The 27,453-nt window shown below is 42.4% G+C and overlaps 1 protein-coding gene and 1 long non-coding RNA gene across 3 annotated transcripts in view; one reads left to right on the top strand and one right to left on the bottom strand.

Moving 5' to 3' along the window:
• RAP2A (RAP2A, member of RAS oncogene family) overlaps positions 1-14,620 on the bottom strand; it is a 30,981-nt gene extending 16,361 nt beyond the window's left edge. Inside the window, exon 1 of the mRNA XM_069008194.1 lies at positions 14,284-14,620. Within this exon, the coding sequence (XP_068864295.1) occupies positions 14,284-14,597 (314 nt within the window). The 5' untranslated portion in view covers positions 14,598-14,620. The remainder of the gene's footprint in view (positions 1-14,283) is intronic.
• A 582-nt stretch (positions 14,621-15,202) lies between these two features.
• On the top strand, positions 15,203-26,624 carry LOC138106904 (uncharacterized). Of its 2 annotated transcripts, XR_011149188.1 has the most exons (6): positions 15,203-15,266; positions 18,758-18,956; positions 20,259-20,294; positions 21,314-21,409; positions 23,614-24,087; positions 25,657-26,624. It is a non-coding gene; the product is annotated as an uncharacterized lncRNA (long non-coding RNA). The 2 variants fall into 2 exon arrangements; XR_011149187.1 differs by having other exon boundaries at positions 23,614-26,624.
• The last annotated feature ends 829 nt before the right edge of the window (positions 26,625-27,453 follow it).

A 27,453-nucleotide genomic window follows, 5' to 3' on the forward strand; every position in this document is an offset into this window, starting at 1 on the left:
CGTACAATCTCAAATTTAATATTTGATTAACTATCAAAATGAAGGCAGCTATAACGAGGAGCTCAGATATACTCATCATCTCAGATGTCGAGCTATTTATATTTTAACTACTGTATAAATGTTAATTTCCTTGGGTCTAGTCTAGGCTATAAAAAGCTCCTTTTTCCCAGAAGAGTTTTACTAACCTGCCTGACAGCCATTTTATTGTCCATGAAAGACACTCTGTGGCAGCCAGTCAACCCTGCAGACTGTTTTATCTTGTACCTGTTAACCCAATCAGCAAGGTTGGCCACTGGGACTCCTCTACCACCACCACACCGCTGCATCTCTGGGGGTTTGCGCACCTGGCTGCGTTGGCTGTGCCAAAGCTGTGTCAGCAGCCCGGGGTCAGAGCCCAAGGCTCCGGTTGTCAGCATCCCCGGGGCACCGGAGCAGCTCCACGCTGGCGTTTTGCCGGTGGCTGTGTGCCGGCCGATGGCTGGGGGCACCCAGTGAGATGGCTCCTCAGTCCAGCTCACCGGGACCACAGGCCCTGCTTGCTGACAGAGAAAGCAACCCATGCATGAGTGTGTGAGAGGAGCAAACAGAATGAAAAAAGAGTCTATGTTTCTTACTGACATAATTTTTTTTTTTTCAGAGGGAGAAAACACAAACAAGCCAGGCTAACCCAAGAAACTTCTTGAAAATGCTGCAAATTCCCACATGGATACTAATTTTAATATTGCTCAGATTAGGTATGAGACAAACAATGTGGCTTTGCATTGGTTTAAACAAACTTGTTTAGAAGTAATTTGTTGAAAAAATTTTCACATGTAGATAAAGCCTATTTTAAATAGAAGATGACTGCAGATCCTGATAGAATCCATTTCTTTTCCTTTTATCCTGAGTCCTGACCCCAGATGGCTAAAAAACTGAAAAACCCTTGTGTACATATGTGCATAATTTGTGTATATACACATACATTTTAACTGTCTCTCTTTCTGTGCAAACTTAATTTTTAAAAAACATGTACTTCATTTTACTCAAAGAAAGAAAGTACTACCCCAATGTTTACATGTCTATTTGTCATATTTTAGATACAGAAAGGATGAAAATTTGTATATTTAACCCTCAAAAGTAACAGCATAAAATATTTGAAAAATGCTGAAATATTTGAAAAAGTCAGTTTTCTTTTAAGAAAGAGATTATGTTTAAAGGTACTGTACACACACCCCAGTGTCCATTACACCTTCTTCATGGAATCACTAATTGGTAACTAGAATTTCCTGAAAATAGTTCACTAATTATTTTTTCCACATTAAGTAGTCCTATTCAGAAAGGCCATTCCAATTAATCTGAAGGTGTGTGTGGAGGTGTGAAGCCCAGACTGTTCCCAGTCCTTTTAATCTAACTGCATTTCTTGCTGACAGACAGAAAGTCTTTCAAAGCAAGCATTTTGATCATCTCTTGAAGAAGAATGTAGACTTCAATTACCAGTCTAATTATCCCAGCTAGGAAGGCAATACAATTGCTTAATTTTAGAGTAATGATGGACATTCAAGGTGTGCCTTCTCAGCTTTCATCCAAGGCTGAGTTTATCATTGTCCGTCTCTGGCAGATGAAACTACCACAATGGCAGTCACTATTTCTAACTAAAAACCATCTGGAGGAGAACTCAACATTCACCAAGTTATGTGATTTCACACCTTTAGGTTATTTGTTTTCTTTCTTGAATATACTCATCTCATTTAAAAACAAGGATGCTTTTCTCCTTTTTTTTGTGTATTTTTTACCAAATATAGTGAGAAAAAATAGAGAAGGCAATATCCTGCAATAAATTGCAGCAATTACATTGAATGACCAAGTTCTTGAGAAGCCACGGAAAGAAAACCTTTTCTTTTTCCAAAAATCATACTTCTTTCCTCTGTAAAGTCTACAATGTAGCAATTCTTTCCAGAGGTGAAAACTTTGTAAACATGGGGTTGTTTCTTTTTTCTCAATGTGTCCCTATCAAGCCTAGGGACACATTAGTAAACCCTGCAATACATAGCACCTTCCTTCCCTCTTCCTTCATTCCAGAGCAATTCGGACCTTTTAAGTTCAAATACTCATGGTAGCTTTCTATGTATTTTGTTTTACTCTTCATAACAGAGTTACACTGTAAACGTCGGTCAGTAAAACCTGAATTGCACTGATTTTTTCAAAGAGACACTAAAGTATCTAAGACAAAGCAGTCCAGATAAACCACCTTTCCATCATCAAGCTACCATGATGTTTATCTTCAGCTTCTTGTGATATAATTTTTAGAGATAATGGCCCTTTGAACCTGTCTGCTACAGTTTAATCTTGTGACTAAGTGTTCATCTTGCCCGTCACTTCCTTCCCTCGAGAAAGGGCCCTGCTTTCAGTTAAACGTTCACGTCCTGTCTACAAACCATCACTGCAGCCCAGTAGTTGAGCTCTTGGCAATTATAGGTGTAACCAACACTGTAAATCAAAAAGATGAAAAGAACAGTAGCTCCAATCCACCAGAAGGTTGTCTAACGACTGCATTTGCTCATCATAGTTCCTGAAAAATCACCTTTGCACAGATGAGGAGTCCAGGAATCCTCCAATTACATGGTAAATGCAGAATCTGGGACAAAAGGCCTGGTGGCAGCAGGACCACTCCCACAATGTAAAAACTGGTACTCAGAGTAATAATAGGAACAGCATTTCTTGCCAACAGTTGTTAACAGACTCAACTGATGGGTAGCAAGCATTTGACTTTGGTTGCTATGAAAGCTGGTTACAGAGAGCATTAGAAATAAAAGAGTTACAACAAGTTTGACTAAGAACTGCTAGATGGGAAACAGGCTCATCAGAAATTTGCAGCAACGACATAATAAGACAGTGATACTTTGGTAAGAAACAGAGGTTACAAAATCCCAGATGGAACAAGTACATTGTGTATGGTGCCAGACTAAAGGCAAGACTATTAGATATCCATTCACACAGTCCAGGCAAAATTATGAGCTGATCCATTATGTTATCTTCTAAGGCAGCAGAGGACTCTTCAACCCTACGCCCATCTAAACATAGCCACACATGCACCACATCAGTAGGCAGCTGACTTCTCCACAGTTTGAATGAATTTTGGGAATATTTGGATTGAATGAACTTCTAGAATGTGCCATCACGCCTAAATTTTCTGGAACATCGAGGACCAAGGAGCACAAAGCTATGATCCTTTCACACGGCCAACCTATACCAACTACTGGAGAAACAGATGGCATGAAAATAGATTGCTGAGCATCTGCAGCTTCTAACGTTAAGTGAGGCTGCAAACAACCAAACTAAGGGATAGACAGAAGAGATGCCTATGAAGGCAAACTAATCACATATCTTCCCATTTGATACTTAACATTAAAACTCTATGGACTCTTGACAAGTGATACCATCTCCTTCTCCAATTTCTTTCTAGGAAAGAGTCTAACATCCCTCAGACAACTATTTATGTAAGGATAGACACCTAAGCAGATTCTACTCCAAAGAAAATGTTATAATCAGCAATATAATATAACCTGTGCATAGAACTCCTTTTAGAGAAAGAAGACATCTGAAGTACAAGACTTGTTAAGCTTATGCTGTGGATGATTTGATCATCAAGTCTGTGGCCTATTCTATATTCTATACTAAAAGAGTCATACAAAGGCATTTAGAAACTCACTGCTCAAAACATACAGAATGAAACTGATGTGAAAAAGGAGGAGATAAAGAGATGAACTCATTCTGATGGCAAATATTTCTGAGTCTGAAAGCAAAATTGAGGGAGGCAAATATACTGGGACTCCAGAAGCATTTAGAGACCCATGACCAAGAGACTGCCCCACAAAATTTCTCCCTACCCACTTAATTTCTTGAAAAGCTTCATCCACCCAAAGTTTTTGTGAAAATAAGGTATCTGTTGGAAGGCCTACAGCTGTAAAAGCCCATCTAAGCCATATACTGGAAACAAACCAGGGTCACACACCTAACCTCTCTGCAGATTTATGGAGGAGGCATGCAAGCAGCCAAGTCCCTGGAGAAGCCTAATTCACTCAACATTGCTAACTGAGTCTACTAACACAACAGTAGTAAGGTATTCAACAAATCTACAACAGATATCACATCCTGGGAATAAAGCCCTGGGAATAAAAGCAAGTGGTGTCAATGCCGTTTCTCACATTTAACATAGTACAGTGGTTACAACCCTGATCAATGACGTGACAGACCTGCACCATACACCTCCTTTAGTCACAGGAGTTTCACATCTGCTTTTCCCAGAAGGCTGTTCTAACCACTAAGCTGCAAGAGAGGTCTAGAAAATACTTTTCAATCTTTTTGTTGAAGATGTACCACTATGAAGATTAAGTACAAACATATAAAGGCAGATTCACAAATCCCAAGGAAACAACAGAAAAAGAACAGATGTACAAGATAAAGAAAGGTACCAGGACGGAAATCCAGTGATTTCTCAGGACTGCTTATTCTTTTTAGATTAGGGAGCCACTGCAAAAATGCAAAATTGATATCCCATATAGTTAATGATCACCAGAAGACTCCTCTAGTCCAGGTGATCATAATATTTCAGGAAAGGTCAGCTGTTGCTTCATGTTAACATATTGACTTCCATTTCTCTCCCATTCTATGTGTTTTGACCCGTGTCCAAGCCTGTGAGAAAAGATTCTGCACACGACTTGATAGTTTGAGTGGTTTGCTGCAACAGTACTACACACCTTAGAGCAAAGCAGATTCCTAAAGTAATGACCTAAAATAGCTTAGTGGTTTTTTTTTCCTGTAAGGCCCCGATCTCATTTATTTCTAAACGAAATGCAAAAAAAGAGAAGGTTGGCATTGGGGAAAAACGTATCTTAAAAAGGCATCTGTTCCAGAGCACTGCATGTTCAGAAGATTGATGCCAGGATTGCCTGCCTGCATCCTGCACATTTGGTACAGTAACAAAACCAATCTCTTCTACCTTCAAAGCCTCCATGCATCCTGAGGAGCTCATCTGTTAAAGAATCCAAGCAGATCAAACAGATTTAAGTGGTACCACACTGACAACCCCCCACTCCCCTCCCCCCAAACCTAACACCACACTCAAATGGAAGAAAGCAATGGGAGAATTCATTCCACATTATCACTTGGACTTTGACAGTGGACTGCAGCAGCCTTAACCCAGCAGAAGGTGACTCATTCTTCTCTCTTCCAGGCATTGAAGGGAGTAACCTGCATGTCAGCTACCAAGAGTCTAACTGCATCTGAGACTAACAGAGCAGATGCCTTCCTTAAGCAGTGAGATGGAAAGCCTGGCTTCAACTGGAGACTGAAAAACACTCACACTAGTTAGATTTTTTGCTTTGTGGGGGTAGAGGGGTATGAAAGGCATCTGATAAAATCCTCCAGAAGAAATAGTTCAACATGATCCTCTTCTGCCCTCCAAATTATGGGAAAAAAAGAAAAAAGAAACTGAACTCCTAAAGCTAAAAAAACCCCACAACTAAACCACAAAACACCACTGTGTGACTGGTCTTCAGCAGAATTATTTCAGCAGAAGAGGGGCAAATTCTGAACCTGGAGATTTAAGACTGCTACTAGGAAAACCTATTAATACATCAAGTTCTTTTGGCAGTAGAAAGTAATCCACAGACTGAAAACATACGTTCCTAAAAACATGTATTTACAAGAAGCAGTATACAGATTACGACTGGTGTCACAGTTCAAAAATATACACTTGTTCAGCATTCTGCATCATTAAATACAGTGGGGTGAAAAAAAAAACCCACCAGATTCTTTTCCCCACTCATTTATAAATTCTGGGGAAAATGGTATAAACCCCAGACATTCTGTATTCATTCTTTAGTTCTAACAAAACCAAGGAGTTTCTGAAACTTATAAATGAAATTAAAAACATGGTAAAGACATTTCAAAAGAAAAGGAATTCTTGAGGAGAGAATTTATGCATTTCTAGATAGGTCTTCTGCAGTTCACAGCTTTTACATAAGACAAATTATTTTATTATTCCAATTATTTTATAAAATGTTTCAAGTAAGATTTCCTACAGCAGTTAAAAAGATGTTATAGCAATGCTGGAAACTGCAACCAGATCTAATCAGATAAAGTAGGTTGATCAGTCCTGGCTTATACCCTTTACTGTAAAATTAGGAGTATTAGTACTGTATTAGGAGTAAGAGGGCAAACAATTCAAACATTCTGCTACGAAAACTTGCTCAGAATTCAGCAAACATGAATATAGGCTAGGGGTGACCTATTTGGCTATTTCTTGAAAGCATCCTTTCTTGTGATTAATCAGAAATCCAGGACCAAAGCTCTTCTTCACAACATTCAGAGCACTTAAGTTCAGTGCCTTATCCAATTTGTTTCCAGTTCAAATTAAATTGTAGTTGAGTTGAAAATCACATGGGAATCTCAAACACTATTAATCTTTTAGTTAAGGTGGCTACCTGTTAACCAGAACAATAATGGGAAGTCTCCAAACCATTCTGTAAAGGGAGAACTGTATTTTATTTTACCACAGACCACTACCCTACACTACTACATCCTAATATTTTAAAAATGCTTCAATGTCTTCCTCATTACCCTGACTTTTGCAGAAGGTAATATTTTTAAAGTTCTTAAAGCTCTACCTACAAGACACAAGTGATATTTGAAAACAAGCTAATCAACTCTAAAAACACTCTTTTTTTTGTCCTTCACCTGATCTTTCACCTAGTCTAGGGCTAATTAAGACAAGAATTAAAATATTGTCACCATTGCATTTTTGAAGAGTACAGCACCCAACAAACTGAGCGAGTCCCATGACATTAATGTTGAGAAAGGATAACGTGCTCATAACACACCTTTAATTCTCTTGTCTAGACTAGGATTTAAGACAACACAGCTGCCAAAATGCATCCAACCCATTGACAAAGAAAGTGTTCAAGTTGCACTCATCATTGTAAACTGTACCTAGACTACAGTGTTTGCCTTAGTGTAGCAAAAACTGAATACCAGTCCTATATTGGAAACCTCTGGAAAACAAAACCAGAACAGAACAAAACAAATCCAAACCCCCAAAAAAGAGCAGAAGCAAGCTAATGAATAAGAGCCCATAGAAGCAGATTGCTACAGTTCTTGTTACCTTAAAATCTTTATACATAAATCTTTATACAAGTCACTACGTGCCAGGATAATTTAGCACTGCAGTCCCAATTGCTTCCCTATTCTCTCTCAAAATGTTATCATCACATACCACCTACACAATTTACAAGGAGGAAAAAAAATTGTTTGAGCAACACTTGCAATGCTCCAGAAATTAAATAACCAGTAACCCCAGGTTTTTTCTTAGGTACAAGAAATAAAAATCTGACATTCAATTAATAAGAAGAAAACTAGAAAAGAAATTTAATGGAATGATTTAATGATTTTTTGAGAGATCTACCCACTCAGACATTTCACATTTTCATCTAAAAACTTTCAGTAGCCAAAGAATGCCTATTTTTGAAATTTCAGTCCAAAAGGCATGCCTGATAGCATAAAAGCTCTAACTAAACATAATGTTACCCAGAATGTTTCATGTTTGACCAAAGAACAAGACTTGTTTCTATCCACACACTATCCAACTGAAGAATTATTTTGAAAGAAAATATTAAAGTTACTGCCAACTGTGCTGGCTATAAAAAACAGTATTTAAAGAATTACTGTCCTCTCAGCAAAACAGAAATTCAAAGGCAAAAATTTCAAAAGAAATTCTAATGAGCAGTGACTTTTTAAAATAAAATTTTCCAAATATTCTCAATTCTGTGTCGAAACAGCCTAATGAAGAGTAAGATAGAAAACATTCAACCCCAAGCATTATGCTATATTACTGAACTAAGTTATGAAAGCAATTAAAGTCACAGTTATATTTTGTCTTTAACACATTAAATAGCATTTTTACAACACAGACACAATCAAGCAATATTGCACAACCAAAAACAAATTTAAGAAGTCTTGCCATATACTGTTCTACTATTTGACACTTGCAGCTATCCAAAAATTATCCACAAATCTCTACAACAACATAAGCTACAGCAGCAATTAAGACCCAAACCCAGAAGATGATGCTAAGGGATACAGGCATCTTTTTTAAAAAAAAAAAAAAAAAAAAAAAAAAAAAAAAAAAAAAAGCACCATACTCTAGACTAGCACAATCTAAACTAAACACACATACAAAAGGAGCTTGCCTACCTGGCTTTTTCAATAAAACTCCAAAGAACACCTAAAAAGCAGGAGGGGATAAAAATATTTATATTCAGTGTTTGTATATGAAAACTATCATGTCAGTTTACCTTACAGAGAAAAACAAGTAAAACTTGGGAAGGAATACCTATTGTATATCTGGACTGAGCTGTGGGGGTAGTAGGGAGCAGGGAAACAGCCAAAAAAACCCCAACACATTGGAACATTCTGGTTATAAGCATTGTCTCCAGCTTTCACATTTTCCACTCAAAGAAATTCAAAGTAATATGAATATTTCAGATTATCAAGAATGTGAGAGTGGGAGAGTGTAGGGGGGAAGAGTCAAGAGAAATCTGCAAGTATGTAGTCAAATTCAAAAGTTACTACAGGAAAACATTAAAGGTTATATGTTCTGAAGATGCATAAGCACCTTGAAATACCTGAGTTTAAGCCAAACAACTTTAAAATAATCTTCTATAGCTTAAGATTTCACACTGACAGAGACATTTTTTAGAGGATTGTCTGTGTATGACTTGTAGGAACCTATAATTAGTTCATTAATTTCAAATTAAAACAAAGGTAGATTCACACACACACACAAAATTCAACTCTATACAATGCTTCTTTTGGTCTCTAAAGTTACTTTAAAAACATGAGAGCACAAATCTGAGTTTTACTCTATTACAGGCACTTTCTATAGGACAGTCTACGTATCACTTCCCCAATAAAACACAAGAGATGGCCAGACAGCTGAAGGTTCTGATATTATATACAGAGAATTAGGTATGACTGACTACTTGTGTCTACCACTCCTTTGTATCTCTACAGATGCTTAAAGTATTTGCATTTTGTTCTTATAAACTGATGAGGTTGCCCCCTGATAAACAGCTATCCACAGGTGTCCCTTAACCAAGAAAAAAAGAAAAGAAAAAGGGAGACCAATAGAGTTCTTCTATTGTACCTAAACATGCAGAAATGTTTGTTGAGATTCAGAGTCTGTTACTCTGTTCTTCCAATGAAGTCCTAAATTCCACCTGATGAGTGCACAAGAGTGGCTCGCAGCTTTTTACCTTACACTGCCTTTTTTTACTTAAAGATGGGTACTCAAAACAATCCACTACATTAAGATTATTGCAAGAAAAAGAACTCTTGCTAAAAAAGACATAAGGATTTCAGTCTGTGCTTATTTCTGCCATCTTTACACAGCTAGCACCTATGAAAATCCCTAGACATTTGTCAAGCTTTGCATACAGTACACGTCAGAAGAAACAGGATTTTCCATGTTTCACTTCTACTAAACACTTCAGTGTTTCTTCCTGAAAGGCTGAAGCCATTTATTTCATTGAAGGTGTTACACCAGTGTTCATGAAGAATTCTCTAATTACCTTTCAAAAGTAGAAAAAATGCTTTCTTAAAATAAGAATGCAACATACATGGAATTTCAGACAACTGAAAAATTCAACCTTGTTTAAAGAGTAAATAAAACCCATACTTCGATTTCATAGTACTTGGAAAGCGATATTTTCAACTAGACTTTTGAGCAATTTGTAATTTCAAATATAGTTTTCCAGACTTAATCACCATTAAGTCGCTAAATACATCAATTATTATTGACTGAAGATGCTGACTTCACAATTAATAAATTTTAGTAATTACATCTCTTGTATGTTTTAAATTACTACACAGAATCCCTAGACTGGGAAGCAGATTTTCATCCTGATCATAAACCACAGCCACAAAGAACATTCTCAACTCAAAGACATATTTCCGTGATATTTCATAGAAATATATAATTTAGTCTGCATTTTCAGCCAATCTAAGTAAAATAAATTTTCTGGTCTTTTTCTTCTAGAGAAAAAGCATTATATTAATGAAAAAGTGTTTTTTTCACTACTTGGAATAAAATAGCACTTTTGAGAAATACTTTAAGTAGACTCTGTTAGTCTCTAAAACATGAACACAACACTCCTGTATTTAAAGTATAGGTCAGACATCTAGAGAAATTAGTGCAAGTGAAGAACTCTGGATTAACTCTGAGTTTGTTCTTATTTCTAGGCTCTAGTTTTCTGCTTGAATAGAAATAATGATACTTTCCTATTTCATGGGGTCCAACTGAAAAAAAACCCTATAAAAATGCCTGTAGTACAGATTGAGAAATTACATTACTGAAGGGCTAAGCAAGCACCTAGAACTGATATCCAGTGAGTTTTAAACATACCTTCATAATAGAAAAACACTGGCAGTCATATTAAAAATTAAAATTCAGTATTTGGCAAATAGCAGCAGATTCTCTTTAGAGAGCTGTCTAATCACACAACAAATAAACACAAAAACGTTAGAAGTCACCCAACTCCTTTTTCCACAAAAATAAAATTTACACTACTTAATCTGCACACTCACTAATTATTTCTACACCTTGACATCCAACTGAGGGGTACCACTTCCAATCTGTTCTTTTGACTGCTTCTCTTCTGCCTTCACTGCAGACCTTTGCTGACATGGACCCACTCATCCAATTTAGCCCTGCTCTCACAAATAAAAGGTTTCTCCAGAAAACAGCTCATTCTGAAACTGTGGTGAGTTCTGTCTGCAGCATAAACAAGGAAGTTCTTTGCTGCCAAGCCTGTAAATCCAAGGAAGAAGGCCCCAGAGCTGCAGCACCTACCAACGCACAGGTAACATCCTTTGTGTATGACCTCACCAGGAGGCAGTAAAGCAGCAGTTGATTCTCTTTATCCTTCCTGAAGACAGCAAATAAGTAGTCGTCAAAGCTACCTTATGTACACTCCATCTTCCCAACAGTACAAACCCTCAGCGTATGCAAGAATCAAGAAACAAGGCTTAATGGATATACTTGGCACAAGCAAGGTCCAGAAACTAGTACTAGGTGCCCCAACTGGGGCTGGATCAAGGCATTTCAGATGAAGCACATGGAGAAAGAAGAATGGCAGCTGTGATTTTGTACCACCGTGATCCTTCATGTAATGCTGGCAGCACTCTGTGCTGCAGACAACTCCAGCCCAGAGTACAGCGAGCACTTCTGAAAGCTCTTCCTCCTCCTCCTTCTCTCTAGGCAGAGCTGCTAGGGGTGCACCTATCCACTCAGAACTGGCAGGCTCCCTTCTGGAGGTAAAGCACCTGGACTCTCTCTTAGAAAGATCTAAACAAATTTTTTTTTTTACTTTGAAAAGAGGAGTACTGTTTACATTTACAACATTTCCCAGGAAAGAATTTTAATTACCTGTTTAAAAGCCATGGAGACATCCCCCACTCTTGACAAAGCTGTGCACCACGACTGAAAGGGATGCAAGGCCTACACAGACTCGTCAAGAAAGCTCAACTTCATCGTTTTGCCATTAGGGGAGTTCTCTGCAAGCTGGCAGAGCTAGATTTAAGACTAAGCTTATTTATGCACTAATATTAAATAGCCATTTAATGAGAACAGAAACTAGAGTGGCAAGAGTGATTGCAATCTCTTCTAACCGCTAAGCTTCAGAGTAAAGTGAGGGTCCACTTGTTTCCTCTCCTTCATTCATGAACATGTCATTCATTCCTCTAAGGTCACTCAGCTTCATCAGGTGGTGCAAAAGACTCGCTCAGCTTCACTGGCCTGGTATGTGGTGCTTAGACCAGGGAAGCAGAAGACTCAAGTGTGCATCTCTTAACCCAAAGAGGGAATTTCAACTGGCTTTTCTGCTTCTTGGGAAAGTAATTAAGACTACTCTCTAATTATGGTATAACACAGGGATTCTTTAATCCAAAAATAAAATAAAATAGCAAGGACAATATGTAAAATGCAGAGATAACTACCAGTTAGAGACTCAGCCAATTGGTTTTCAGGTGCAACTAAAGTTCAGGGATTTTTATAACATGGTTTTGTATCAATATAAACATAGTGTTGTCATTTTCAGGTACATGTCATCCAAAACCCCCGAGTAAATAGTACTATGATTAATCGACTTGCCTTTCTGCAACTGTAAATTATAACTTAGAAGTCCTTGTACAGATGCATATTATATCTGTAAATATGCATTTTTCAGGTTCAACTGGTAAAAAGGATGCAAGCTTAAGTCTACAGCACATTAGGTCTTACACTGCCTGCGAACTTAAGTTCCAAAACATAACACCCCCACCACAACCCACAAACATAAGATCAGGGAAGTTAACAAAAATCTGGTACCCTTGCTGAAGCTACATCCTTTTAATGCACCATATTCCTTTCAACTCAATTAAAATTATCTGGGCTTGCTAAAATTTTCAGGATTTCAGCTGCATTCAGATTACTTTGCATAAATGTATGCACAAACTATCTGACCAAAAGCCCAAAGCTGAAGTTTTGCAGTAAAAGAGCTGGCAGATGAAAAGTAAGAGCAGCATTTAGACCCACTCTCAGCAATGCTGAGTCAATGTAACTATGGAAGTACAAGTTGCTTTCTATTCTGCTTCACCTATCTACAGCTCGTCAGCTGGCGTTTGAATGCAGATGCTCCAGCGCAAGGTACAAAGCAAGCTGCAAAAGCCACAGATATAAACTCAGAGGCTAAATTAATTTATAGTGATGATTAAATACGAGAAAACCAAAAGCATTTATTAATGAATGAAGTCTACCCAAACTACTTAAAGAAAAAATGTTCTTCTATAAGGTATGCGTGAACGATAAGGATGGAAGGATACTGAAAATGTGTTTTTCATAATAAGTTCAAAATAACTCCATTACATTGGTCTCTAGAAATCTCCACTGAAAAAGTCAGGACACACATTAAGAAACACCCACTACGAAAAACTTGCAAGTCTTTAAAAATAGCAGCGCTTTGCCTCCTCCCTCCCCTTTCCCCTACTCACCCTCCTCCCCAATTTCAAAATACATCTTCCCCAGGCCTTGGTCTGGAATGGCAGTTTCTGTGAACAGACCATACCCGACCATATGATTAGCCATTATTATTATCATCACCTTTTATGCTCTACTCTACATTAAGATGCAAATCCAACAGATGTGGTCCTACTAAGTTATTTACAAGGGCTTCCCTTTCAGATGTCCAAGCCAAAGCTACAACCAGTTCTGCCATATAATTACAGCCTCTCTCCACGGGCAGTAAGGAGACCTCTGTCTGTGACGATCTGGCCAGCGGCATTTTCTCATCTACGCTCTGGTTCAAACGGTTGCTATGATTTCAAATGGTGCATCTACCCTTATTTTAGCGCGACTGGCTGCATTTCAGCCGCCGACATCTGACTGATTGATGCACATCTAAACAACGCAGCGATTATAAAAACAAACTGGCAGTAGGCACCGGTGCTTCACCACCGTGGGCTAGCTCCTAATAGAGTGGCTGGCAACGAGACCGTGGGAAATTTAAGAGAAACACCAGCATACATGAGGCCTAACACTCACAGCCGTCACTTCCACCGAGAAAGAGTGTGGCGTCCTGCACTTTTAAGAGTGGGAAGTTAATGGAAATACCTATGCAGGTATCTGAACAGGCAGATCTCTCGTCTGCCGCACGAAAGCATCCAGGTGCTTCCCCTGCACATCGGCCACAGCACATCCACCAAGAAAGTGCACTCGAGGGCTGGCTGACCCGATACAACACTGGGGGAACTGCTTTTCTGCCCCCACGGTTCCAGCCTCTGGCCCAATTCTCCACCGTATTCCATAAGGGAGCACCCCAAAGTCCCCGCACAAGCGACTGGGGGGAGGGCGAGCGGCGGAAACCACCGGAGCCCCGGGCCCCTGCCCCCGCTCCTCCACCCCCGGCCGGCCCCCGCCCACGGGGAGCCCGGGGCTGCGGGCGCGGCACCGGAGGGGGCGGCGGGATGGGGGGGAATGTCCTGCCGCCCGGGGGAGGGAGGCGGGAGAGGGAAGGGAGCCGCGGGGCAGCCACCTGAGCGGGCGTGGGCAGCCCCCGGGCCGGAGATCCGGGCACCGGGGAGGGGGAGGAGGGCACGGGGGGAGGGGGGGGGGAGGGGGGGGGGGCGGGAGGCCCGCAGGCCCCGGCGGGGCGGGCCGGGCCGCAGGTGGGCGTCGGGCGCGGCCGCCGGAGGAGCGGCCGCCGGGCAAGTCACCTCTTGACGCGGATGATCTGGTCGCGCATGGGTCGGATGTCCTGGAAGCTCTGCTGGTTGACCAGGCTGTAGACGAGGATGAAGCCCTGCCCGTTCTTGATGTAGAGGTCCCGCATGGACGCGAACTGCTCAGTGCCCGCCGTGTCCAGGATCTCCAGGACGGAAGGGGAGGCGTCCACCTCGATCTCCTTGCGGTAGAAGTCCTCGATGGTGGGGTCGTACTTCTCGATGAAGGTGCCGGTCACGAACTGCACCGTGAGCGCCGACTTCCCCACCCCGCCCGAGCCCAGCACCACCACCTTGTACTCGCGCATCCTCCCGCCAGCGCGGACCGCCCGCCCGACCCGCACCTGCCGACGGCCCCTCCTCACCCCCCCGCCATCGGCCGCCCCGCCCTGCGCCCGCCGCCGCAGCCGCCTCCGCTCCGCTCCCCGCCCGGCGGATGCTCCCGGCCGCCGCGGCGGCTCCTGGGCGGCGCTGCCGGCGGCGGGGCCGCGCTCACGGGCTGCGGCGCGGCCGGGGTGGGGCAGCGGCCCCGCCTCCTCCTTCCCGTGTCGCCACGGCAACAGCCAACGGGGCGGGACGGGGGAAGAAAGAGCGGGAGGAGGGGGAGGAGGGGGAGGAGGAGGAGGAGGAGGAGGGCGAGGGCGGGCACAGCCCCGTCACGTGGTGCAGCCCCCCCTTCCTGCCCCCGGGCGCGGCGGCCGCACGTGATGCCGGCGGGCGGTGGCGGCGGCGCTGCTGCTGTCGCCCGTGTCCCCTCCCGTGTCCCCTCCCGTGCCGTCGCTCGCCCGGCGCCGTCGCCCTGGAGACACAGCGTTCCCCAGCCCCGCTCCCCGGGCCGGCTCCGCCGCCGCGCGCGCCGCTCCAAGCGGGAAGGGCCAGCCGGCGGTCACGCGCGGGGGCGGGACGAGCCAATGGGAGCGCGGGCCGGGGCTCCCGCGGTTCCGCTTCCCGGGCTGCGGGGCGGCGGCTCCGGCGCGGTAAGTTCGTGCCGCTTCAAACCCGCCGGCTCTCCGCAGGCCGGAGCTGCCCGGCCCCGTGTGAGTCGCGCTCCTGGGTGTACAAGTCAGTGCGATCCATCACATCCATGGCAGTGAATCGGCGCGCGTTGGATGCTTGTGGACGCACTGCGGTCTGGGCTGTGCCTGCAAGGGGGCGGCCGGAGGTGTTTGTTGCCAGTGGGTGCCTGCCTTCTCGGCCCCTTCGGGCAGAGAGAGGGCCAGAAAAGGTGGTGGTACAGTTTGGAAAAAGGGGTCCATCAAAACAGTAAGGAAAATAAAGATGATTGATGAGATGGAATTCACAGTTCCTCATAGGAATCGGTATCACTCCGGAAAGATGCTCACACCTGTATGCTTCTCTTTGTGCTATGAGACTCCTTAACACTTCTTTTTTCTTTTTTTTCCTCAAACATAATTGGTTGGAATTATTTGATACAGGGAATAAAGACTTTGTTTCCATTAGAGGGTTAAAGGTCAGCCAGAGCCCTTAGTCTGCTGTTCAGATGCTTTCTGAAAGCTGTTGGAAAAGGAGCCCACTCCTGGTGCTGCATTTCTTATGCTGTTCTTCCCACTGCATTGTCATGTCTTCGTCTGAAGTAAGGCCCAAGGTGTCGGCCTGCTTTAAGCCCAGTTCTGCTTCCTTGTGGGCTTGTTTCCATGTTTCCAAACCTAACAGTGGCAGATGTATTAAGGGCTTTTTGGAGCACATTTGTCCTGTCCAAGTCTTTTGGTTAAATGCTTGCCATGTGCAATATTTTAAGCTTTCCAGTGTTTTGCTTGGGCATTCTATTTGGCTTTTCTGTGTGTTTTTGATTTGTTTGTTTGGTTTTTTTTTATTGCAAAGCTTCAAAACAGATTTATCTTAGTGGGATGGCGATAGCTTTGGTATGTTGAAAAGAAATATTATTTGCTGGCTTCTTGCAATTCCCATGTCCAAAGCTGCCGAAGCAAACCAGAAACCACACGTTTGAATGATTTAAATAGATCAGTACCAGAGGTAGACAATTTTTTACAGGACTGTCAGAATTCATTTGTAAATGTTGCAGAGGCTGGTCAGTCTACTCAGAACTGAGTAATAGTTTCAACAAATAATCTAATTTCTGTTGGTGACTTGAGACCTTCAAGTATTAGAAATGAGCCTGTAAGAACATGTAATATCACAAAATGCAAGATACTGCATGTACAGATTAATAACTATTTGTAGTGTGAATCCAGGAACCCAGCAGAGTAATGGGAAAATACCAGGGTTTATTAGTCAATAATGAAAGGAAGCTGCCAATTTAATGTGGTTGTGAAAAAACTCAGTGTGACAGTGGTGTGCACACAGTCAAGCTTCTGGGTGACTGGTGAGACATTACTGTGTCCAGTTCTGATAAATCATGTCCAGGAAAGAGGAATTTGTACAGAAATACTTCCAGGAGGGTTACTGGAGATGAGCAAAGCTTATCTACAAGAGCACACTGGGAATATTTGTTTGATTAACATAGGAAAAGCAAATACAGGGGAGGGTTATGAGTAACCAGTAAGGCAGGGTGGAGTCAAGCTCAAGCGAGTAGGCCTTTGAGCTAATGAGCAACACTGATGGAAGAGCACAGATCTAAACTGATTATAACCTAGATAGAAAACTAAGCCCTGTCTCAGTGCAGTGAGGGTTTCATCTTCCATGAAGAACAGTGAAAATGGACTTATCTAACAGGCTTTAAAATGTGTTGTGCCTCAGAATAGGAAGATTATGTGTAATTATACAAAATAGATTTAAGTGATCAATGTTGGAGGGAGGAGTTTTGGGCCTCCCTGACTCATCCTGAGACCAGAGCAACCTCCTGATATTCGGCAGAAAAAAGCTGTTCTCAGAAAGAAAGCTGTCAGCTGCTGGTTCACGATGAGGAGGGTGGGAAGGCAACCATTCAGAAAGGGGTGACAGGAGTGCTTCCACTGAGGAGATTTACACCAGGTGTTCAGTCTCTTAGATTTGATGGGCAGCAAAATGTTATTTTTCTTAATAGTGTATGCAGAGACCTGAGGAATGTAGAAACTGGAAATACAGAGGAATGGTGTATATACAGTATGGAGGATGCAAAAGAAAATGTAGGATGGTCAACTGGAGGAGGTGCTGGATGCTGTGAATGGGTGACTCTTCCCAAGGATCTCGGCATTGCTGTTGTGAGGCTGAACATCTTGTCATTGCCCTGTTTTTCTTGCCTTCATTTTTGATTGTGATTCATCTGGATGAGAACAACAACATTGAAAATTCACCTAATAAGTGCTGGAGGCTCAACCCTAAAAACAAATGCAGTATCAGTTATATGGAGTTATTTACAGTGAGGCGGAGAACATGGGGTCATTTAGGTGCTGCCAGTCTTTTTTTATTGCATGTTGCTTATACTTCTGCTCTTTACTGAAGAATGGGAGAAAAGAAATAAGATAGTAAATTGCAGGGAAAGAGAAACTTCCTGCCACAAGAGATTGAATTGGGCAAGGCTTGCCAGGCAGATATCTCAGCCCATAGCATGCCTTCCCAGCATGACTTCCTTTGTAGCTTCTCACAGGAGACTCGAGAGTCATCTAGTGCCCCTGTGCTGTACAGCTGGGCTTTTGCCGGCTTCCTAGGATTTAGAAACTTCAGTTTTATTGCTCACTTCTCAAGTCTTTTTATGTCTTGTATCGAGCTGTCTTATTTCAAGCTTCAGTGGCCTGCGGCTTACTGCACTATTTATGGAAGCCTGGAGTTTCTCAATAAATATTGAATTTTTATCTTGTGCAGCAACCAACACACTGGTTTGTAATTTTTTTGCTAGCTATTGTAGCCTCTGACTGTGTTAGGGTACATATTTAAAAGAGGAAAATGGCCTCTAATACCTGTTTCCATTCCAAAGCCAGGGTTTGCCAATTCTTCACTACTAACGGTATTGGTTGCAAGATGTGAAGTGTAGCAGTATGAAAAAAGGGGGAATCTGTAGTTCCCTCCCTCTGAGAGCTGATGATGGTCTTCTGACCCTGAAGCACAAGAAAATGTGTGAGACAAAGCCTGTCTGTGCTACAGACTCTTCTGGTGTAGGTTTGTTTTCCATGGTCAAGTGTTCTTTCAAGTGCGTATTAGTAGAAGAACATGATTTCCTGTTCTTGCTAACCATCATGTCTTTACATTCAGGCTGTCAATGCAGTTCTGTCGTGGATTTCTCCTAGCCATATGTCATTACAATATTCAGGAAGCATTAAGGATTGAGATTTTGCTTTGTCTTTAATATTTCTTGCTAGATTAATTATCTTCTTAGTACTGTCCATAAAGTTGTTATCAAATTGAGGATGCAACTAGCTGTAGTGAAAGGTGACTGACTTGGCTTACCCTATTGTTAGCATTTTCAGGTGATCACACGAGTAATTTCCCTTTCATACTGGCAGTAAAGTTGTCCTTTTTTTTACCAAGTGCAAAATTGTAGATGTTTGACACCTTTGTTCATGCTTTCTAGGTGAGAGCAGAAACGATCTGAGTGTACTTGTGAAGGCAAAGGAGGCTGGACCACCTCCGTCATGTCTGGCAGCAGTCGGGTGGCAGCTCGGATTGCCCAAGAGCCCATCAGTGACAGCCAGCACCATTTCCAGCCTGATGGAGGGAGTAGGATTTGGGATTTAACTTACCAGACTGGAAGAGCATCTTACAGAAGCAAGGTTTCATTAACTTCACTGCTTGCAGGCCAGTTTGGGTTTGCAGGGGTTTTTTGTTTTGTTCTTAAGCACATCTAAGCCCTTCTTTTGTAAGGTATGGTGAGTGTGCTTTAGTTTTGCAGGGGTGAAGCCTCATGTGAGGTGAGGTGACTTTTGTGTCTGTGTCGAGCCTCACTGAAGTCAGGGGTGCTCTGTGCCAAGATGAGATAGCAGCTCTCTACAGACCTCACTGTAAGGTAGGGTCGAAATCTACATGGGTGATGAATTACAGTCATCATTACATGTCTGCATTGGCTGGGGCTAACAGCTCCCTGCGTGCAGGGATTCATTCCTGTGTGCTGTCCTGGGCTCAGCACCCTAGGCTGGTAAATTAGGCTGATCTGTCCAGTGTAGCAAGTGTGATGATCATCAGTATTGCTATGCTTTAGTTCTGGTACCTGGTTTTGGGAAGACAATTCACAAAGCTGAGGTAAGCACTAGGAAATTCTTGGCAAAACTGAGGCTTTAGCACTTGGATTCCCAGCAGCCAAGCATGCTGAGTGGGGAGATTTTAAACCAGATGATTGGGAATGTTCTTTGGTCAACTCTTTTCTCCTCAGTTTTAATTGCTTATAGCCTTCACTTAAGCATATTTAGAGTCAGAGCACCAAAATCTGAAGTGGTCTCTTGCACTTCCTGTGATCCATAGCCAGCTCTGCTAGCTCCCTGACTCTGCCCAGACCCACACTGCCTTTCTCCCTCTGACACCTGTGCTGGGACATTTCAGCTCACTGAATTTGTAGAAAGTGAATCCAGACTATAAATACAAATTGTTTTATAATTGCTAGCTGCCAGGGGCTCAGCCATGAAAGAGGAACAGAGTTAACACCATCCTCAACTTAAAACAGTTTAACCCCCCATCTATTGATTCCCAAGAGACTGGTTTGTGTTGTGAAGGAAAACAAACGAGATTACATTCCAGCAGAACGAGATTCAATTAATGTATTTTACCTTACAACTAGAGAGGACAACAAGTGTGAACACAATTACCATGGCTCCACCAGTAGATACTCATTAAATTGCTGTACCTGCCACTTTCAATTGTGTGATCCAGTCCCCAGGGTTTGGGCTCTTCTGTTTTTTTACAGTTTGAAAGAAATGGAGACAATAGGAGTAGACATACCAAAGTCTTCTCTCAGTCATAATTTAATTTTCTAACCAGAAAGGAGCATTAAGGTGGTTTCAGTCCCATGGGTTTATTTCAAAATTTGATTGGTCTGCAGATCCCCACAGCTTTCTCATTATTGATCTTTCCTAACATTGCAGGTTAACTGTCAAAGGAAGGGGATCACTTTTTGAGTGGTAAGACTGATGATTTTTTAACTATTTTATGCAGTCAGATAGCCATCCCTCTCATGTATTAAGGTCGTTGTGTTTAATTGAAGATGGTGGCTAAATTAAAAAAGAGTAATTGCTCCTGCCCCCTCTTTTTATTAGTAGTAAAAATTTGATCAAACCATTCCCCAAAGTGCCAGGAAATCTAAGTGAAAATAGTATGAATTAGCTTGTGACCTGATTTTTACTGTTTTCAGTGGAGTTTTGGTGGACTTCTGCTGATCTATTATGGCATTTCACAACAAAGTTTTCCTTGCTTCCCATAAAGCAAAGAAGAAACCTTGATGGTGCTATTAATTTTAATGAAAACTTCCACTGCTTATTTAAGTTTTGTAAGAAATACTCATCTACTAATAAAGTTAAATAGCTGTTGTTCAGATGTAGGTTCAGAACAGGGAAGTCAGTTTCAAGATGTAAAAAACCACAGCAAAATAAACTAAAACCAGGTGATTTATTATTCTATTTGATTCTTTCTCCTTATGATGTTCAAAAATAAATCAATCACGAGACTTAAGAGGAAGTTAAGACAATGATAGTCTGTTTTTATTAAGATACAAAAGTTTTGCAATATCTGTCACAAGTCAGCCTTTTTTTCTGAGTCAGAGTTGAAAGAAGTCCTTCTTTATAATAATCAGTGTATAAGCATCAGGGACATGTATTTCATAAGCATTAGATTTGTAGGTGTCAATAAAAAATATTACAGTTACAATAATATTTTCTTTTTATGTGGTTATTTTTAGCAAAATACTCAGAACTGAAATTGTAAGATGCCTTAATTGCTCTGAGTTATACTGTACATTAAAATAAGATTTCCAATATGCTTTTCACATAAAAAGGGGAAGCATTTAATGTTGATTTCATGTAATCTAATCATAACTTAGATAAGTTCAATTTGATACATGTACTAAAACCAAGTAGGTCATTTTGGTGCATAGCTAAAGGGATGGATTTGTTCTGAATGTTTGTATTTGCATCATCTGTTGTAGGGGAGTTGGTTGCTCTGCCAAGTATCCCAATCACAGTGGGAAAGACCCCGGAAGTGTCCCTGAGGAGAGGCAGGTTTTAAGGGTGGACATGGAGAGGTAGGTTTAAAAGGGGCTGGTCACTGCCTGGGGGATGTGACAGCCCCTGAAAAAGACTCAGCTGCCAATTTGCCAGCAAGTGCTGACCCTGTCTCTGTACAGAGAGAGGTGGACAAGTGTGCCCAGCTCAAGCAAGGGCCCTTCCCTCCCTCCCTCAGTGAATGCACAGATTGGAGCTAATTCAGGGGCTCTAGCGGGGTGGGGAGGCAGCTCTCACCTGTACAGTAATTTGTCTCTTTCTACATGAAGGTCTGGAGTTTCCACTTCGAGGAGCTTGTTGAGCCCAACCCCTAATTAGTGGAACAGGAAGTTTTAACTAAATGCTTCAGAATCATGAGGTTTATATATGATTTTTATCAACACAGGAGTTAATAACTGCTGGCCTTCAGAGATAAATGTTAAAGGCCTGAAAAGCATTGCCTCCCAACACTGACTATTGGTTTCCCTTTTGGTCGTTAGCTATTGTTTCTTCTTTTTGCTGCTTCCTCATAGACTGTTTGGATTTTTTTAACAGAAACCAGGAATCTCATGTTTTTGATTCCAGTAGCTGATGCTTTAAGACAACCCAATATAATAAATGTATGATAAAATCATTCCGAAGCTGAAGAAAAGATTCGTGCAAGGAAAAACCAAAAGGAGCTGAGTTTGTGAGGTGTACAAAGCTCTCATACTCTTCTTTAGGTCTTCAGTGCTGTACATGAATGCAACACTGTGACTACTGTTTTCAAGCAACCTTTCAGAGGTGTCTTACAGTGGGAGGTGTATGCAAGCAGGAGATCTGCATATCCTACTTTAAGAACCACAGCTCATTTGCTTGAGGAAAATAACACAAAGAATTAGCTCCAGCCCCTCTTGGCATTTCCTCTTGGGCCTTCAGTGGGGGGTGATACAACTGCAGATAGATGCTTGCAAAATAATTTGGGAGCAACCCACACCACACCAAACAAATCCATAATATTAGATTTTTCCAGAATTATTTTGGGAATTTGAAATAGAACTGGTCCCACTGCACAGAGATGAACTTTATCAGGATAGCTTTTCTGGGACAGATTCCAACAAGATTTCCTTGTGGGTTTGGGATGAACATACGGGGCATGTTAGATGACTGATGAAAATGCTAGAACTACTCCATGACAGTCTTCTCAAGGTGGTTAGTGCCTGTGAATTTCTTTCTTTATTCTGGTTGTCTTGTCACCTTCCAAGACAATTTTTTCCTCACACAATTTTTTTCTCCAGTTACTCAGCGAAATTTTTAGGAATGTAAATGCCTGAAGAACAGGCTTTTAAAATTGTTTTCTTTTCCTCCTGAGATAGAAAAGGCAGCGATGAAAAATGTTGGGTGCTGAGGATTGGCAAAAGGTGCCAATCCAAGCTTTATCCAGAGGAAAAATGCAGCAGTCTGGGAAGTGCCAGGGATGCTCCTGGCAGGAGTAGCAGAGCTCAGAGCCATTCCTCCCTGCAGCCAGTTTGCTGTACTAGCAGGCATAGCTGCAGGCTGCTATCAGCCTAAACCTCCAGCTATTTTCATTTCATCAAAACAAATGCAAAGTTTGCCTCTAAACAGATAAAAAATTCTCTAAAAGAGTCTTGGGTTTTTTCAAATAAGGGAAAGATGCAGCGAGCCAAGCCCTGTGTCCTGTGCCCGTGTGGGTAAAGGTGTGTGGAGAGGCACCAGGAACGGTTGAGGAGCAGTTTCTGGGAGGCTGGGTTGAAGCTGAGTGAACAGCTGGATGTGAGCCTGTGTCACCAGCATTAAGTTAATGGGATGGCTGCAGGGTCGAGGGCCTAAGGCACACAAATCCAGCCAAGTCTCCTTCTGGAGAAGGAGCTTTGGCAGCACCTTGGCTGCCAGGGATGGCAGCAGAGCAGGGACTATCAATGGCCAAGGGATGCTCAGGGCAGAAACAGGCAGGTGTATTGCAGGCAAGCTTCGTCTCACCTCAGCTGCCTCCGAGATCTGTAGGTGCCCTGTGGGAGCTAATCAGCCTCCCAAGCCCCCAGACTTCTTAATTTTACTGATTTAAAAATAGCCTCAGGCTCCTTAAGGGGCAGCAGCTGAGGAGACTCCCTTGTAACTCAGCTGGCTGAACGGGCCCTGTTAAACTCACCTGCTCCCTTCAGGTCCCCCACGAGGATGTTTTCCAAGCGTGGTAGAAATAGACATTTTTACATGCATGTGCTCTCATTCCTCCATGTTTTGACAGAAGGACACATGGCAGAAGGAGATGGCTACAGGGGGATGCCATTGCTGGCATAGAGCAGAGATTTGGCAGAAGAAATCCCAACAAGGACAAGCCAGCAGGACTTACTGTAGAGGCCACAGACTTTCCTTCTTCAGACTTACTAATGTCTCAGAGGGATCCTGCTACTTCTGATGCCACAGGTTAGGGGACTTTGGGTTTTATTTATTCACAGTGGTACCATTTTGCATGTGCAGGAACAGGATAGCTGGTGAGGCTGTTTGGATTCTGCCACAGGATCTGTTGGAGGAATGAAGACACATTCCCCATGCTGTGCCTCTGAATCCTCTCCTCTGGGCCTTCCCACTACCTTCAGCTCTGCCAGAAGGCTGAAGGATGTTCCAGTGGTAAATCTAGTAATCTGTCTGATGGACAAAGCACCAGGCACCTGAGAAGACCTTCTATGGCTTGTTGACAGCCAGCCTGGTTATCCCTGTGGTAAGTTTCACAGACAGACACACACACCCCTTGGGATCCCAAAAGAAAAACATTATATTTAAAAAGATGAGATACTTCCATTTCTGACAGACAGGGCACTTTTCACTGCAGAGCAGCTACCCACAGCTGCTGCACAGCACCAGCAGTGTCCATAAACCCACACACTAGCTTCTCCTAATACCCTGCTCAAGTAACCCAGCCCGAGTCTATTCCTTTCAGCTGTGCATCCAGCTCCAGTAATAAGTGTTTAATCCCACTGAAGCCCAACTGCTGCAGGTCTTGCTTCTGAGGGACCCCACCACAAACTCTGCATGTTTCAATGGGTACCACCCCCTGTGAATGGGAGCTTCTGACACCACAATGCTGCAGCATGCATTTCTACATAAAATTCACCTTGGGACATGTTTCCCTTGCTGAGCAAACTAAATCCAAGTTCTACAAATGCCACATCTTATCAGGGCCATTTTCTTTATCAGTTTGATTGCAAATTGGCTTGAGTCTATAGACTCCTAGAGCATGAAGCCACATCCAGCTAAGTCTTAGAAGCTGTAAACTAAAGGAGATGCAGCTGTTTCTCTCTGGAGCATTCATGAGGTAATAATAGTAACAATAAGGGGAAGGAAAATAGAGCAGTTTCATTGTGATATTTTTTAGAAAGTAAGGATTCCATTGAATATAAAATTATCATTGATTTTAGGCACTTTGATGGACTAATGTTTGGTTTTAGTGGAGTAATTTTCTGAGAAGAGCAGAAAAAGCTGTGTCAAGAGGGAACAACCTTCACTTTGTATAGAGAGGTGCTGCTGGGTAGAAGTGCTGGAGTCCTTTATTTTAATGGGATTAATTATATTGCACAGGAAGCTTGGATTTGAAAGCAGTTCCTCTGATACATTCCCCTTCAGGAGTAATTACCTGCTGCATTCACCAAAGCTCAAAGGCTGATCTTGTATTGCACTGGATCATCTGCACTATGGCTAAAATTAAAACAAAGGGAGAGGAAACAAATAAGAAAGGATGTAAAACTCTCAAATGTCAGGTCTAAAAGAAAGTACTTTCCACCAAGATGAAAGGTGGAATGCCTTTTAGAGTGAACATCTGATGTAGTTGGAGGTGAAACACAAATAAGAGAATAATTATGCTGCACTTGGTTTCCACTAACTGGCTCCTCACCACGATGTCCCCTCGCTGCTTTTACACCTTCTGCTTACCATGGGCTTTCCATCATACCCAAAGACCTCTCATCAAAATTTTTCCTGTGGACAGCATTCACTAGGAAAAACTGGCAAATTTCTCTGGCCAAATTATAGTAAGCAGAAAGCTGCTTCTGCTGCTGAGGTGGGGGTTCATTTTCAGTCAGCCTGCCCCATCTCTCTTCTCCCTGACCATAAAATGTTGGACAGAGCAGATGAGACATTGCCTGCATGGAAGTCAGATCCTCTCTAGAAAGGCTTACATGACTTTACCTTCCATGCAAAACAAATCTGTAATTAAATGATGCTTTAAATGCTCAGGCTGTTTTGGTTTCCTGCTTTAGTTATGAAAATGAAGTTCCTTTGGTCAATTCCACAGGAACTGACTCACAAAGGCTTCCATAACCTTGCAAGGAACTTCTCTGTATGGTCAAGAACGGCATGGCTCTTAATTTGGATCCAAGGGTCTCCTAAGGAAGGCCAGCAGAATCAAGTGCGTGAAGATAAAAGTCTCTGTGCGTGAATTAAGACAGGATTGGCTAATGTTTTTCCTTAAGTAGCTAAAGGACATTTCCCCCCTGAAGTTTCTCTAAACACTAAAGGGTGCACATTAATGTGCATGTGTAGTGCTGGGGAAAGGTGTTTGATTACTGTAGATCACTTAAATCATCTCCTCATCTTTTGGGCAGCGTGCTCAGCCTGTGGGGGCAAGATAAATTAGTTCACTGCACCCATTACAATGGTGCTGCAGCGGTGCAAGGGCCACAGCGCGCTCCCCAAACACGTGATGCTGTAAAAGCCTACGTCATCTCTAGAGCCAAAGGAACAAAAGGGCAACAAGATGCTTTGAAAAAACAGCCACCCTCAGACAAAAATAAAGGCACGGAAGCTGGCAGGTGGCATGGGGTTCCCGTGGTGCACGTATGCTTAGAAGAGTAGTTCAGGTGAAAGCCAGAGCAAGAAGGAGCTGGAGGCAGGATTGGGAATGCCCAGTACCCTGCTGTGTGCTCCAGCTTGATGGAGGAGGGGTCACACTAGGCATCTTTGTAGGCAGCAGGGCTGGAAAGGCTTCAGAAGAGGCAATCCTGCCTAGAAGTTAAATGTTGTTGCCCTCTGGCAAAGCCTCAGTCACTCTCCATTTGCTTATACAGGAAGCCTGGGGTTGAATGCAAAAGGCCTGAATTTTGTGTGGTAAAAGCTGTTCTGCCTGCACACAGAAAAGGATGCCCAGAAAGAAACTATTGCTACTGTTCAGGCAATCCATACTGTGCTATATCTGGCAAATAGAGTGGCTGCAAGTAAGAAAGTGCCGAGCTGGCTGACAATTGGATTTAATTTGGTTTCATTTGCTTTATTGGGTCTCTGTATAGAATCATAGAATGGTTTGGGCTGGAAGGGACCTTTCAATGTCATCTAGTCCAAGCCCCTGCCATGGGCAGAGACATCTTCAACTCAACTAGGTTGCTCACAGCCCTGTCCAACCTGGCCTTCAATGTTTCCAGGGATAGGGCATCCACAACTTCTCTGGGCAACCTGTTTGAGTTTTTCATCACCCTCATTGTAAAAACCAGAATTCCATCTTATATCTAATCTAAATCTACTCTCTTCTAGTTTAAAACCTTTATCTCTTTTCCTATCACAACAGGCCCTGCTAAAAAGTCTGTCCTCATCTTTCTTACAGGTTTCCTTTAGGCACTGGAAGGTGCTCTAAGGTCTCCCTGGAGCCTTCTCCAACTAATCACCCCAACTCTCTTAGCTGGTCTTCACAGGAGCCCAGGGACTTACTCCAGTGACTGGTCTTGCAAAGTTCACACTCATGGAGGAGTGCACTGATTTTCTATTAGAAGAGTTCAACCTCATTTATCTCCTCTGGAATGGGTATAAAGTAGCCACTTTCAGGGTCAATAGAAATGGGAAAAACTTCCTTTCCCATCCTGTAGTTAGAAAGTCCACTGAAATCTGCTTAAGGCTGATTTTCACTTTTTTCCATGTGAGTTCTCTTTCACTTGTACTTGCTTATGTAGCTTTTCTTTTGAGCCCATCTGGCTTGAGGAAGGACACAAAACGGGACTCTTGCCTTTCATCATAGTTTATCTTAGAAATGAACGTGTAGGCTCTACCAACGCCTGTCCAAGGACAGCTTGTATCAAGACTTAGAGAAATTAAAGCAACATAA

The sequence above is a fragment of the Aphelocoma coerulescens genome, chromosome 1 (genome assembly GCF_041296385.1).
Source record: "Aphelocoma coerulescens isolate FSJ_1873_10779 chromosome 1, UR_Acoe_1.0, whole genome shotgun sequence".
In the NCBI taxonomy this organism is placed as follows: domain Eukaryota; kingdom Metazoa; phylum Chordata; class Aves; order Passeriformes; family Corvidae; genus Aphelocoma; species Aphelocoma coerulescens.